This window comes from Chelonia mydas, chromosome 16, assembly GCF_015237465.2.
Source record: "Chelonia mydas isolate rCheMyd1 chromosome 16, rCheMyd1.pri.v2, whole genome shotgun sequence".
In the NCBI taxonomy this organism is placed as follows: domain Eukaryota; kingdom Metazoa; phylum Chordata; order Testudines; family Cheloniidae; genus Chelonia; species Chelonia mydas.
The window spans coordinates 21,983,304-21,999,149 of NC_057857.1; the positions used below are offsets into that span (position 1 = coordinate 21,983,304).

General features: G+C 45.7%; 1 protein-coding gene across 19 annotated transcripts in view; it reads left to right on the forward strand.

Moving 5' to 3' along the window:
- Positions 1-15,846, forward strand: part of CRB2 (crumbs cell polarity complex component 2) — a 138,639-nt gene that overhangs the window by 109,949 nt on the left and 12,844 nt on the right. For all 19 annotated transcript variants that reach the window (XM_043530766.1, XM_043530768.1, XM_043530776.1 and 16 more), the window contains 4 exons: positions 8,301-9,254; positions 10,130-10,692; positions 12,593-12,758; positions 13,482-14,349. In XM_043530766.1, coding sequence (XP_043386701.1) covers positions 8,301-9,254; positions 10,130-10,692; positions 12,593-12,758; positions 13,482-14,349 — 2,551 coding nt within the window. The remainder of the gene's footprint in view (positions 1-8,300; positions 9,255-10,129; positions 10,693-12,592; positions 12,759-13,481; positions 14,350-15,846) is intronic.

Here is a 15,846-nt window from a genome sequence, read left to right on the forward strand (position 1 = left end):
TTTGGAGCGATGCGATGATAAATAGTGAATTAAAAGCTGAGCTGACTTAACTGTTGCAGAGTCCCCCGAGGTCAAGATTTTGGTCCAGAACCTTTATAGGCCCCTGATCCTGCAGTTCACTGGAGCAAGACAGACCCCTATGCTCATGTAAGAGTCTAACTGAAAGTTTCAAAGAAACTCCAGTTTTCACAGATATCCCCCATTTAGTTGTATTGCAGAGGGGCATGGATCAGCGTTCACATTGCACTCCCCGTCAGTACCCATCCCAAGCTGGGGACTCTAATGATTCAACCAGTGGACAAAATTCGGTGATGAATCCTAATCAGGTGCCACTGGAGGCATGTTGCACATGTGCTAAGAAGAAGAGAGAGTGGAATGTTGCTTGCAGCCATTGCAAAAGTGACTCTGACTCTTGTCAGCCACAACACAGAATTAAAGAAGTAAAATCTCTTATTTCTGACATCATGTGAAAAGTTGATGTAAAGAGCTGTTCAATGCCATTTGCAGTGCACAACAACAAACTTCATTGGTCCTGCAAAACCCGCAAACAATGCTACATATTCTTGTGTGCCATCCACTTGCATCTTTTCACGTAACAATTTGCATATATACAGATATAGCACCCTCTGGTAACAACTGCAGGATCAGGGCTTAATCTTGCTAGTTAACCATTCAAAATCTGTGCTTTTTAAGGGGGCTTGACATGCAAGCAATCCAGATACCTCTAAGAAGTTAAATTCATGCACGTATCTAATCCAAATGACTACTTCTCACATGTCTCCCACATCAGATCAATGTGAAACTGACTAGTCTGTTTGGATTGATGAGGCTGGGTGAAGTGCAGAAAGTAAGCCCCAGCAGCATGCATGACTTGTTGGAATTCTGTTCGAATCTCCGAAGGTGGCATTGGTAATAGCAGGACATGGGATGTAGGCATTGTCTTTTTTAGGATTTTTAACCTGACAGTGCTGCTTACACATAGGGGGAAGATTCAGATACTTTGGGAAAAGCTCCCAGTTCTAAATAATCTTTCTCCACAGAAATAAGAACTCTCCCTGTTGCAAGGCAGGAAGAAACCACCGCCATGATCTGCCCAAACTTTTGGACCCTGCCAGATCCTGATATAACGAGGAGATTCTGGCAGCTCAGTCTCTGCAGCTGTTTATGGGGAAAGATGGATCTTTGGCCCCCTGAGCCCAATGCCTAAAGTCAGTACGGACATCAGACTGCAGGACATGGCCTCCTCTGTGTCACTGATGATCAGGAACATTTGTTGAGCGGGTGACTGGCAAAAGCTGTTTGTTGGCTGGTAAGGGGGTATTGGCGCAGAGGCATTGGTTGGGATGAAGACACTTGAAGTAAGTTGAGTGGTCAGGGAGAGGTTGTGAGAGGCTGCTCATTGGCATTCAGAAAGGTCAACATCTTCCTTCACTTTTATCCACTTAATCAGTTTTCTTCTATTGCTCTTACTTGTCATTCTTTTCCCTTTCTCCCTTGTTGGCTTCAATGAAATCACTCATGAGGGCAAGGGCTGCAGCAGCCTTTGTTTGCAAATATTGCAGAATGAACACACGCAATGAAATAACCGGGCAAGTGGAGGAATGAAACTTTCTGGATGAAATCGTGGGCCCAGTGAAGTCAATGGGAGTTTTGCAAAACTACCATTGATTTCAGTGGGGCCAGGATTTCACCCTCTGTGTCTGGGAAGCTTTCCATTTGTTGTTACCTGCGGTGGCTTAGTCAGTGGTAGATACACAGCTTTTCTTCATAATCCAGAAATGGAAAAATTCTCATTTGGGCCCTAATTGTGCCATCCCTGTGCAGGGAAATCTGTGGGATAGCACGGGGTGTGAGCGACGGCAGGGGCTTGTCCCAGTCCTCCCATTGTCAGAGGTAATGCTGTGGATCCTGCAGGGCATTACTGTAACACACTGAGTGAGAATACACTGTAGACGCATTCTTCTTGTCAGCACTGACAGAAGCCAGCTGGGGAGGTTTAGAGCAGGGCTGGATTAGATCTCACCACAGCGCAGGTCTTTTTATATTAGCTGGTTTCATTTCCAATCCCCTTTTGCCTGACCTGCACTGGGAGAGAGCTCACATATACTGTGTCCTTCCAGTCCAGACTTTCATTCTCCCCTCCCTATCCCACCCCCACCTTTCTTCCGTCACCGTCACAAATGTCTGCAAGGAATCTGCCATGAAACCGGTGCTGGTTGGTGTGATCGTGGGTGGAATTTATCTCCTAGCAGGTAATGACAGATACTACAGTCAGTGCAACTTGGGGTGGGTGGGTGGTTACAGCTCAGGTTGTGTCGTTAGTGATAGCTGGAGACTTGGGGGGGAGAAGGGCAAGAATTAACCAAAGAGGGAAAATTCTGTGTAAACAGGCACCTGGTTTTATTTTGTAAGGACCCAACATTTTGTTTAGGAAGCTTTATGGCCCAAGAGTTGTCGTGATGCTGGCAGCGATTGTGCTGAGCAATATGCTGGGAGCCGCACGCGTGACTTTGCTGTAACCCTGATTCCTCCTCTTTGCTGGGAGTGACTGAAGTTGGGATGTTGTAGAGCGCACTTCACGCTCAGGTGCACTTTAGAATCACATGACGTCTTTCACACTTACTCTGTGAAACCTCTGCCTCTCTCGCTCTTCAACTGAATTTTTTTAAGGTATTAAAATTTCCTTTACTGAAAACAGTGGGACGTTTTTGGTTCAAAATAAAAACGCTGAGCTCTTCATTGCCCCCTGCACTACTGCCCACACCCAGTCTCCCTGGCTGGAAGTGCCGGGTGGGAGAGAGGTCCAAACAGAGTGTTGCTATGGAAATGGCGGTAATGATGCAAACATAATTGTCATTGCAGGGCCCGGTTGTTGCAGCAAGTCTCTGTTTTATGTTGTATTGGAATAACAGGAGCTCTAATTAGGATGCACTGGGGAACGGCTGCTAGGAATGCAGCTGCCTGCTCGGGAGAGGGCAAGGCAGCGCCGGCTAGTAAATATCACTGCACTGGTACATGGTGCTTCCAGAATGGCTGGCAATACTCATACCCTTCATTAAGAGAAAGGGCCAGTTAATAGACCTCAGACTTTGGATATCTAGACATGTGATTTGCTAAATTTGAATCTCTCTTACTGTGTGTGTGTCCATCTGTCTTGCATACATATGTATGACAGGTATGATATATGCAGTTTAGTCCCAGGATATTAGAGAAACAAGGTGGGTGAGGTAGTATCTTTTATTGGACTGATTTCTGTTGTGAGAGGGAGAAGATATTATTTCACCCACCTTGTCTTTCTAGGTATGATATAACATTTAGCATGTATAACAAATTTTCAAAGCCACATTTAGAATTAGCTCTCACTGAGTCAGTAGCTCTGTTCAGCTCTCCTGGTGGGCTCTGCCGATTTAGTAACCCTGGCACCTGTCAGATAAAACCACTGATCAGATACCATGACAATAGTGCTTTAGAAATACCGAAGTGGCTCATGCATGGTAGGGCTAGAAAGACTCAGCTTTGCCATTTGAAAGCACTGGAAATTGGAGACTTTCAAAGCTGTAATAAGAGTGTGCGTGTGTGTTTTGTTTTGTGTCTCTGGTTTATGTAGTCATTACCTTGAACACTCTTGAATTAACCAAAATATTTTAAAGTAGTGGTAATTGTCCTGACAACTTTGAAAGTCTCTGATTTCTAAATGGCTGCTTCCTCTTATATTTGTTAGTTGGTCCTTTTATTTATATTAAGACACTTAATGATTTTCTTATCTAATTAAAGAGAGCTACAAGATCAGAGTATATTTTATAATATGCCATCTTTTCCTTTATTATTTATGGATATTTCTCTGGGCTGTAGCATCAGGTGCTCAGAGGGAACACAGCAAAATCTGCAGGTGTAAAAAGTACCTCTTTTTGCAACATGGAATTAAGTTCTGTTCTCTTAACACCTGAAATAGAACATTTGTGCTCACAGGTTACCCTGTGCTCCTCCTTTAAGAATACAACTGAAAGTTTAAAACAGAATTTTAAAAAAAGTCCCTTCCAGTATGATTACAAAGACACACAACCATCCCGTCTGGAGAAATCTGGGATACCAGGTATAGTCCAGGAAATGGTCTGCATCTTTCTCTCTGCTGTAATGGCCCAAAGCAAAAGTCTTGTTATTTCCGGAGTGGGGTGATTTCCTTCTCTTTGCTATTTGCGTTCCTGGCTGCATTAACACTGAATCATTCACAGCCAAAACACAAAACTTAAACCCCTCTGGTGAGCTGCAGTTAGCATCTAGGAAGAAGACAGCAAGGGAATTCTTTCCCCTGCAGCTGACTATGGTTTTTTAAATCTAGCATCACCAGAGTCTGATAATCTGGAGGATGTTCAGGAAAGATGACAAATTTATCAGCAGACTAGAGGGGATGACATAGCCAGACCCTCCTAAGTGACAGTAGATGGGGAGAGGGCAGAGTAGCTATCAGTCTCAGGGGTAAACGCCAAGGAGGGAGAGGCGTTACTTAGAGTGTATGCGGAGGTACAGTAAGCGCAGGGTACATTGGTTTCCATGAAATATTTGTTCCATTGAGATGGAAGCTCTGGAACAGTCTCCCCTATCATGGGATGTTTTAAAACTAGACTGGCCAAAGCAGTAGCCATATGCTCCATTGGCCCCTAAAGGAGGGGGATGAATTAAACATTGTTTCATAGGCCTTGCCTCTCTCCTGCCTGTGGCTGTTTGCAAGCAGGGGTGATGACAATGATGGTGATCTGTTTTTTGTTCCTCTACTAAGAGCTGCCCTATGACTCCACAGCCAGCACATCTTTCTCTCTCTGCACATGTGCTGCTAGGTCTGCCAGGCACCAGCCACAGCCAGCCAAGATGTATCAAAATCTGAAGTGGCAACTACTTCTCCTTCACCCACTCCAAACAAAACAGACCAGGAATCAAAACATGTGTCCCGGGGGAGCGCTCAGCATTTAATTAGCCACAAACTTGGGGCTGCGCACTCACTGCGGGGATTAATTTGCCACCTGGTGTGGAGAGCTCACACCACAGGTGTCATCTGGGAGTCTAGCAAATAGGACAAACAGGCTTTCCTGCTGCTGTCTTAATGTGGAGGTTCCCAACGCTGAGAAGAGAGAGCCAACTGGGGGTGAGTTCTGCATGGGGAAATGGAGCTGTCTCCCACTCAGAGAGAATAGCCAGCCAGCTTCTCCACTCTCTGCTTCTCAGAGACCAGACCCCACTGCATCTTTGTCTGCTACCTACAATGCTGGTCTCTGCTGACCACAGCCCTGGTAGTCCCCATGCAGCCTTCTGCAAGCAGGCCTTGACTGGCTTGAGCACCTCTTGCAACCTGATATCCAGTGCTGGTGGGCAGCAGCCTGAACCCCATGCTGGGACTAATAATCATTTCTCAGTTTGTTCAACAGCCAGGCCTCTGGCCTTAATTGTGCCTCTGCTAATTAATGTGCCTCTGCCACTTCACCATAATCCTGACCAAAGACTCCCCATCTTTTCCTGTCCTGAGCTTCTTCAAGGCAGGCGCTGTCCATCACACCCTGCTTTGTGCTGGCTCGTTCCACTTAGTTCCTGCTGCAACTCCTCTGTTAAAATCCCCACAGATGGATATTGATTTTCCACCCGCCACACACACTCTCCCTCTTCCTCCTCAGCGGAAGTACCTGGACCCTGCATGGCATGGCCGTCGCTACGTGCCTAGATCAACACCCTCCCCCAAAGTCAAGTGGAGGAAGAGTGCTGACCTGTTTGTGTAGAAATGCTTCTGACACCAGTGGCCATCTCAGAAGCAGTTCTGAATCTTCCCACCAAGTTTGCTGCAGAGCAGTGGTCCTTGTTAAAATGCAGCACTTGGCCACAGTTACAATGCAGAGCAGTCCCCCTATGAATTATCTCAGAGACCACTAGCTGGTAATGGTGGATCAGTGCTGGCTTGATGTTGCCCACAGAACCAGTTTAGCTGAACTTACCCGAGCCTCCAATCCCTGCCATCCTACTTCCCAGATCTGTAAGGTTTACACCCTTGGATCCGCATTGACGTACAGTTTGGAAAGACACGGGTGATGTTAAATCTGAAGTATGACTGATGGATTGGCATCTCTTCGGCAACAGATGAATGCTTGGTCTGAAGGGCCATAGGAGACATATCCCGGGAGGACCTGAAGGGAGTAAACTAACTCAGCTAGTTTGGGGGACACTAAATGTTTTGAGGTTTACTGCAAGACACTGCTGGGGACTATGTCACTGAACTGGCACAGGGATTCAAGAAACCCCATTTCTTTGCTGAGATCTATATTACTGGTCCAGTTCTTCTGCTCCTAATGCAGCACCTCCATCTCCCCTCAGCTCTCACCCTCAGGCTACTATTTAATCTCTTCATCATGTGCTTTAATGGCTTTTCTTTTTAAATGTCATTTGTTTTCATTCACTTCCTTTGTGCTTGGATTCCTTCTTTTCCTTGTTGCCATCCTTGCTAGCTGGACTCTGTGTAATGCATTTAGATCTGGATAATCCATACTTGGCTTATCCGTGTGGCTGTCTCTGAAGATTAGCAGAAACCAATGTTATGGGCTTGATGAACAGTGGACAGGCATCTAATCAAAGAATGTTTTTTCTTCATCAGTCTGAAGACACTATGATGGCAGATCTGGTTGTAATCTCTGCTAACCTCTCCATGTTCTACTGGGATGTGGTTAGTATCTGTAGGATAAAGTGCAATGGCTTTTTACCCTACTGACTTCAGTGAGACTGTACAGTGTTGAATTTGGCCCAACACATGCCTTTGGGGCATATATTTATTTCTTCTTTGGTGGTGAATTGAACTTCATGAGTGTTTATGACCAGGGTTGTTTTAGGAATTATTGGATTAACTCTTCCATTTTGTTTCCATTTACTTGCCTGCATAGTTTTGTATTGTGGTGCTTTGTGCACTAAGTGTCTGGTTTAAATGCACTGAATTCTTGTTGTGATTAGTTTCAGAGTAGCAGCCGTGTTAGTTTGTATTCGCAAAAAGAAAAGGAGGACTTGTGGCACTTCATCGGATGAAGTGAGCTGTAGCTCACGAAAGCTCATGCTCAAATAAATTGGTTAGTCTCTAAGGTGCCACAAGTACTCCTTTTCTTTTTACTGTGATTAATCTTTTTATTCATTTTCATAGAGACAATGAAAAGTACAAAAAGGTAAATGATTTACAGCTTGTGTATGTGCCAAATACAGCATGTTTCATGGGGTGTCCAATAGAAAATTGCAGTTGTGCAATTTTACAACCCATCAACGCTGCAAAACCAGACAGTACTACATAGATATCACATAGAGTGAGGGTTACAGTAATAAAATAGCAAACGTACATGAAGAGGGAGGGGTGGGAGGAGGGTAGAGGAGGAGGGATTAAGTGGAATAGAGATCTGGCATTCTCTGAGCAGTCTCTGTGGTTTTTATTCAAAATTTATTTAGAAATGGGATCCAAATACTTTGATTTCATTAACTGATCTCTACGGCAATAGGCTTGTCTTTCTTTGGTTGCTAATTCAGACGGGTCCATATATCACTGTTCTATTCTGTGCATAAACCTACTCTTCCATTTGTGTAAAATCACATACTTGGTGATCACTGTATCCCCAAAATCCAGCTGCTCCTTGGTGGCCTGAGAGTGGTTTCACTGTATGGCAATGACCCAAGGTGCTGACTTCAGTGGGGGCTGATGCTGTGACCAATTTGCTGCTTTGGGAGAGCAAACCCTAATCACATAAGAATGGTCATACTGGGTCAGACCAAAGGTCCATCTGTCTTCCGACAGTGGCCAATGCCAGGTGCTTCATGGGGAATGACCAGAACAGGTAACTGTCAAGTGATCCATCCCCTGTCACCCATTCCCAGCTTCTGGCAAACAGAGGTTAGGGTTACCATCCCTGCCCATCCTGGCTAATAGCCATTGATAGACCTATCCTCCATGAACTTCTCTAGTTCTTTTTTGAACCCCATTATAGTCTTGGCCTTCACAACATCCTCTGGCAAATAGTTCCACAGATTGATTTTGCACTGTATGAAGAAATACTTCCTTTTGTTTGTTTTAAACCTGGTGCCTATTAATTTCATTTGGTGACCCCTAGTTCCTGTGTTATGAGGACTAAACACTTCCTTATTTATTGTCTCCACACCAATCATGATGTTACAGACCTCTATCATGTCCCGTCCCCCCACTTAGTCATCTCTTTTCCAAGCTGAAAAGTCCCAGTCTTATTAATCTTATTAATCACCTACAATAAGATCCTGTTTCTTACTCTGTTTCTCAGGTGTGGAATGTACTGTCAATATCGATGAGTGCAAGGATGGCCCATGCGAGAATGGAGCTACCTGTAAGGATGCCATTGCTGACTTCTTCTGCTACTGTGCCCCTAGTCAGGATGGCATCATATGGGGAGGGAAGAACTGCTCTGTTGAGCTTACTGGGTGCCAGACGCATGCTTGCCAAAACGAGGCCTTGTGCATCCCAACATACCAAGCTGAGACCCATGGACACCTTTGCCAGTGCCAGCCTGGTTTCTACGATGCCAAATGCTCAACGCCAACCACATTTTCCTTCAGTTCCCGAGGGTATATCTTCATTGATATGCCCATGAATAATAATCGGAGCAGGACAGATGTGGCAGGGGACTACCTGGCCACGGTGTCTCTCCGGTTCCGAACCACCTTGCCTGATGCCATCCTCTTCTACCGAGGCAATGAAGCAGAGTATCTGTTCCTGGAGCTCTCTGATGGCATGCTGCATGTGGGGCTGAGGAGAGACGATACTGAATCCTCTTTGCCCTTGAAGGGGCTGAGGGTTGATGACGGCCAGTGGCACAAAGCTGAGGTTCTTCTGCAGGACTCTCTACAGTTAAAGCTCTGGCATAAAGCTTGCGACACAGGAGTCTGCCTGCAGGACTTTCCTACTACAGATGGTACCGCTTCTCTCTCACCTGCCTTCCTAAAAACTTACATCGGGGGAGTTGATGGAGACTCGACAGCTAACAATACGCGGAGCCGGGAGAGTTTCATCGGCTGCCTGGAGGACCTGCAGATTGATTATCAGGCTATTCTTCCCTGGGATATCCCCCACCATGAATCCTCCTCATTGGAGCTGGGCTGCAACAGGACAGAATGGTGCCACTCCCAGCCCTGTTCTCAGAGAGGCCTGTGTGTAGACCTCTGGGCAACGTTTAGGTGTGACTGCTCTAGGCCTTATGAAGGCCAGACTTGTTCACATGGTAAGTGTCAAATGATGGCAGCTGCCAACTCCTCTGGTGATGAGCGATCTAGAGACCTCAAGTGACACTGGCCTTGGAAGCAACAGCAATTTCTGCTCGACCAGGGTCAGAACTGAAATTGAACCCTCTGTAAATAGACTTTCTATCAAATCCTCTTTATGTTGTGACTAAACAGAGCCGGCCCCTGCTAGAATGATTGTCAGTTACATGGTATAAATATCATTGCAGCCAGAGCCAGATGCCCTGACCACCTCTTTGCACCAGATCACAGCACATTGCAGAAGGGCAGTGAAGCCTTTTCACTAGGAAAAACTGTTACTTGCCCATCTCAAGTTCAGGGTGAAAAGGAACATGTATTTGTAGATAAAATGCTCAGTGCTAAAGGTAACTGTTTTGTTGGAAATCTGAGCTGAGATTATTCCTGATGCATTTTCACAGTTTTGCAGGGCATGGATTAATACTGTTGTCAGTTTCTGGTTTCACTCCCATTCTCTAAATGTAGCAAGTACAAAAATTCCTGTAAAGCTGTGGGGGCTGGGAATTTTAAAAGCAGCTTTGTAGATTAAAATTTCCCAAATTAATGTGCTATGTGTCAGGGGCCATGATACATACTCTCTTCCTTGGTGTGCCATGTATGTATGAGTTACTGTCCCGAGGCAGGAGAGACACTCACCTGCTTTCTGTGAATATTTCATACCATAAGCTTTTGGCACTTGCCTTTCCCAGAGTCTCTAGGAACGGGGTCCAGTCCTGTGATACACAGTGGAAAGCAAGTTTGAAAGAGAAGTCATGCAAGGGTAGGAGCTCAAAACATCCCCAAGCAACCTGCATTGCCCTGCCTTACAGAACTGATGTGTCTTTCCTTTCCCTTCCAGAGTACCCAGCAGGAACGTTTGGCTTGGAGAATTCCTCCAGCTTTGCTTCCTTCACAATTGCTGATAATCTTGGTGCAAACTTCAATGTTTCCTTTTTTATCCGTACTCTGAAGCCAAGTGGCCTAGTGCTGCAAATCAGCAATGGGACTGACCCCTGCCTCACTGTGTACCTGAAGAGTGGCCAGCTCCAGATAGCAACACCATATGCAAATGCTGTGACTTTCTCAAAAAACCTGGCTGATGGGAGGAGATATATGGTAACTCTCACCTTCCAAGGAGGAAGAGTTCAAGTTAGCCATTCAGACAGAGATGTGGAGCTAGGGCAGCTGGCAGTGATGCCTCTTGTAGCTGGTTTTGAGATGTCTGTCGGTGGACTTCCTCACCAAGACCATGTGAGCACATGGGGAGGATATTTTAAAGGGTGTCTTCAAGATGTCCAGCTCAACAACCACCGAATGGAGTTCTTTCCCGCTCAGGCTGAGAACTACAGTCTGCCACAAAAGGTGTACGTGGGACAAACCACTAACCTCGCACTGGGCTGCATCTCTGATGACACCTGCAAGGTAGGGACTCTCACTGCTTTCTGCATATGTGCATGGTTGTTTATTACAAGCAAGCCTCTGTGGCTGTATAGCAGTTTGGCTGTTTCACTGGTGTGATTTCAGGAAAAACGCGAGTGTTTAACTGTTAAAGGAGAAAGCGCAAAGCCCGCAAACATTCCACATCCAATCCATCTCCTTCACATACTTCTACCCACCACTCCCTCCAGAGCTGACATCCACACCCAATGCATACAACAGTCCAAAACCACCTCCATCCTGCAAACACACTGAGCAGTCCACCTCTTCTTTATCCCCATGCCTGATCTATGCACCCCAAACAACACAACTCTACCAACATACAACCTATCCTTTAACCTTCTCAACCCTCCACCCTCCAAATACGCTCTCACCTCCGGCCCACAGTGCTCCATCTCTTTAACAATAATTGAGTCTCTCAGTACCATCGGGGGGTCAGGATGTGTCTGATGGGGGACTCTCTCTCCTTCCTGCTGTATGTGAAGGGTGCTAGGCTGTGCTCCTGCTGCTGCCTCTCCCAACTCTGCCTGCATTCACTGCACCTGTTGCAGGAAGCTATTGCCACCTCTCGCTGCTCTGCTTCTGCTGGTGGGAGTGTCACCCTGGAAACAGCTGCTTGTGTTGTTTTCAGGGACTTTTGCAACTTGCCTCCTATGTTTCTCACACTTCCTTCTGCGCCTCACAGTTTTGTTTTCACCTGCACCTGTGAACTCCAGCGAAGTGATTTTAGTTGGTTATAATTAGCCACTCTTCACACAGCACTTTGGAAAGGGAATGCGCTATATAGGTGCTAAGGGTTATTATTATGATGTGCTGTGTTCAGATGCCAGTGAACATCAATGCTTCAATTAAAGGAGTTTTAATGGAACCTGCAGGGATTGGCACCTTCTCTATTTGTTTTAAATGACTTAGAATTGGCCTTTAGCTCATGATGACTATTCTCAACTGCATGTAATTAATCAGCAATTACCTAGCACCATGAGGTTTCCTGATCCACCAATAGCCAGTGTTTCTTTGCAATCTTCATGCTATCAAAGGACTGGGCAGCAAAGGAGAGGCTGTGTCAGAAGAGAAGGCCCTAATTTCCTATGAGAGGTGTAGTATGGAACATGTCTTGCCTCTGTTTGTTTGTGATCTGTAACCATGAGTTCATCCAGGTCCTACTCCATGACGCTTTTCTCATCTCTGCGCCTTAGTGCATTTATTTCACAGGGTGACTTATTAAAACCAAGAACTGTGAGTTTTTGTAGGAGTTAGGCTATAGAGAGCTACACAGCTGTTTGCTTTGATTTGAACACACAAAGACCAAATTAAAAAAAGATGTTAATTCAAAGGTGGTAGGCTCTGGTAGGTAATCAACAGCGTAGCCCATAACAAAACAAGAACAGTAGATTAGAGCTGATTCTCCCCTGCCCACCAATAACTAAACATAATCTCCTTGTATCAGATCCCACAGAGACCCAATGTCCCCCCAAAGCACAACATACTCCAAACACCTGCTCAAGTAGATGAGATTTGCAGCATCACCTGAAGGTCAGCAAATACAGACTGTTTTGCATCAAGGGAAGGAGTGAATTCTAAAGTTAGGAGGTCCCCACAGGGGCCAGCAGCTCTCTTATAAACTGAGGAAACTCATTTTTGAGTTATCACAGCTGCAGCAGGGCCTGGGGGGAGAGGAAAGATCCCAGCTAGGTGTTGGTTTCAGAGGATATTTCTGTTGTCTCCAGCTCATTGTTCTTATCAGCATTACTGCAATATCTCCCCTCCCCAATTCAAACACCATTAATGCAAGTCTTGAATGTCACATTTCCCTCCACCAAACTCCATTTCTTTTATCCAAAGATGAACCATCCTCCTCCTAAATATACGCTCTCCTGTTTTTCAGTCTGGACCATGTCACAATGGTGGCACATGCACTATCACCTGGAATGACTTCAGTTGCAGTTGTCCAGCAAATTTCACTGGGAAAACCTGTGAGGAGAGAGTCTGGTGTGCAAGTGACCCCTGTCCCACAGCCACTTCCTGCGTGGATGTTCCAGCAGGATACGTATGTAAGTGCTGCCCTCCTGATTATGTGCAGGAAAAGGCTTTATAGCTGGCTGTCTTCAATTAGTCAGTATTTCCAGTTATCACAGTTGCCATAACTGCCATAAGCACTTGGAAAACTAAAGGAATGCAGAGAGAGGAGCTCAGCTCAGCAAACTAAGAATGCAGCATGCTGTGTGCTGTCTCAGGTCTGTGCTCCAGACGGATTTGTCACCTAGAATGTAATAGTGAAGAAAGAGTGCTTAAGCATTTTCTTTTTGCTACTTTAACTTTCACCCTCTTAGGGAAGAGAGACAATTGTCCATTTCTGGCACTGATTACAACGATGCTAAGGTGCAATCAGTGTAAGGATCAGCCCTTTTCACTTAATGTTCTGCCAATTCCAGAACCTCAGGTTATTTCGCAGAGCAGGACTCTTACCCTTGTGTATGACAGCAGCTTCTGAGTCAGCTAGGAGATAACCACAGCAGCAAGATGGAGAAGGCCAGTTAGATCATCTTGGCCTCATGAGAGATTTCCTAGACAGGAAGCCAATCATAGCTAAGAGCTTTAATGTCACCAGCTGCTAAGGCTTTAAAATATAGGATGAGATGCAAATCCCACCTCTTCACACAGCATACCAGGATACTAATGGAACAGAGTCTTCCAGGAGTTTGCCACGTGGCTCTTATCAAATGTGACACTTAATGTCCCTCAAATCCCTATGGCTGTCTATCTTCTAATTTCAGGTCTGGCTAATGCAACATTTCATGGCAATGCTGCCATTGAATTCACCACCAATGCTTCAGTCACCAGAGCTCTCAACAGCCTCCACCTAGACTTCAAAACCAGGGACGAAGATGCCATTTTGCTTTGGGCTACGGAAGAGGTGGACTCCCTGCAAATTGCCATTCAGAATTCCACTCTGCTTGTGGATATTAGAAGTGGGAACAGCATTGAGGGGGTCAGTTTCCTGAGTCAGACACCCGTTGCGGATGGCTTCTGGCACAGGGTTACTCTGTCTATGGAAGAGCCGTCTGCGCTGTCTTCACGGTGGCTAGTTCATTTGGATGCTTCTGTGAACATGACTCTCCAGGGGAATGCTGGGAACCTGGACTTCTTAAAGAACAATGTGCTGATTGTACTAGCTGAGAACTTCACAGGCTGCCTTGGCCACGTGAACATAGGGGGAGTATATCTGCCATTCACTGGCGCGCTCTCCTACCCTCAGACAGAGCAGTTTCTGCAATCTAGCAGGGGGCACGTCCAGCTGGGCTGCATTGGGGCTGATGTGTGTGCTTCAAGCCCTTGCCTCAATGCGGGCACTTGTGAGGATTTGTTTAACTCCTTCCGGTGTGCCTGCATTGCCGGATGGGAGGGGCCTCTGTGCGAGTCTAACATAGATGACTGCAAGTCCAGCCCGTGCATCCATGGGGACTGCGTGGACTCAGTGGCAGATTTCCAGTGTGACTGTTTCCGGGGATACATTGGGAAGAAGTGTAACATCAATGTGGACGATTGCATACGACACCAGTGCTTAAATGGAGGGACCTGTGTCGATGGGGTTTACAGCTACTCCTGCGAGTGCCCAGCTCAGTACTCAGGACCTCGCTGCGAGTAGGTACCCTTCTTGGTTTACTGGGGATAAAGTAGCATCCAGGTGTCTTGGATTTTACCTTATCAAGATGTTGAAAAAATATTCTGGTGCTGAAAGGTCAATGATGAGTGAGACGTACTGTCAGTCTGTGACCGGCAGGTGTCTAGAAGGCTTGGCATGTTTTGCGTACTGTGGCCCTGATCCCGTAAGGTGCTTATTGCCATTTGGAAGGTGCTGGGTAACCTCCAATTCTGTTGAAGGCTGCTCAGCACCTTGGAACAAGAAGGGCCATTCTTCAATAGTGACATCTACACGATAAATTGCAGAACCATGTTGTAAAGTGCATTTATCGTGCGTGTCTTGCCACCTCACCTACATTCTATCCACAAATCCATCTCCTGCAGGACTTATTCTAACATTCCAAACCTCTGAGCAGATTCAGACAGTTGCCTTTAAAGTAAACAAACAAGAACAGCCTGCTAGAGGGAGGTTTCCTTCCTTCCTCAAAAAATAACTCACCTTCTCAGCCCTCCAGTTCCACAATTCTGAGGCTCAGGACAGGAAGTATTCAATGATGCACCATAGACAGGTTCTAGAATCATAGAAATGTAGGAGTGGAATGGACCTTGAGAGGTCACCAAGTCCAGCCACCTGTGCGAGGCAGGACCAAGTAAATCTCGATGATCCCTGCTGGGTATTTGTTCAACCTGTTCTTAACAATCTCCAATGAAGGGAATTCCACAACCTCTCTTAGAGGCCTATACGAGAGCTTAACTACCCTTATAGATAGAAAGTTTTCCCTCATATCTAACCTAAATCTCCTTTGCTGCAGATTAAGCCCATCACCACTTGTCCTGCTTTCAGTGGTCATGGACAACAGTTGGTCACTGTCCTGGTTATAACAGCTCTTAACACATTTGATGACTGTTATTGGGTCCACCCTCGGTATTCTTTTCTCAAGACTAAATGTGTCCAGTTTTTTTTAACCTTTCCTCTGGACTCTTCAATGTGTCTGCATCTTTTCTAAAGTGTGATGCTCAGAACTGGATGCAGTACTCCAGATCTCACCATAGCCGAATAGAGCTGGACAATTGTCTCCTCTTACAACACTCCTGTTAATACAGCCCAAACGATGTTAGCCTTTTTTGCAAGCTCCTCAAATTGCTGACTCATATTCAATTTGTGACTCAATATAGCACCCAGTAGATAGGGTGTGTGTGTGTGTGTGTGTGTGTTTATCCCCCTGTATTGAACAGGATCCCATTCCTTGAAACACATAAGCATCTCCAGTAATGACAATGAACTTCAGATCAATCCATTAGAAAGAACATGGGACTTACTTATGCATGGCTCTTGGTGACTGTAATGGAATTGTCCCTGAGGAGAGTGTGGTGGAGCATTGTTTTTCTGTATTTTGCTTTTTAATTGATGACTCAAGCATCTCAGGCATTTGAGGAACTCCCAGGGCCTTTGATTCATAAAGTGAGCCTGCCATCTGAGCCTGTAGCATGAGTGGC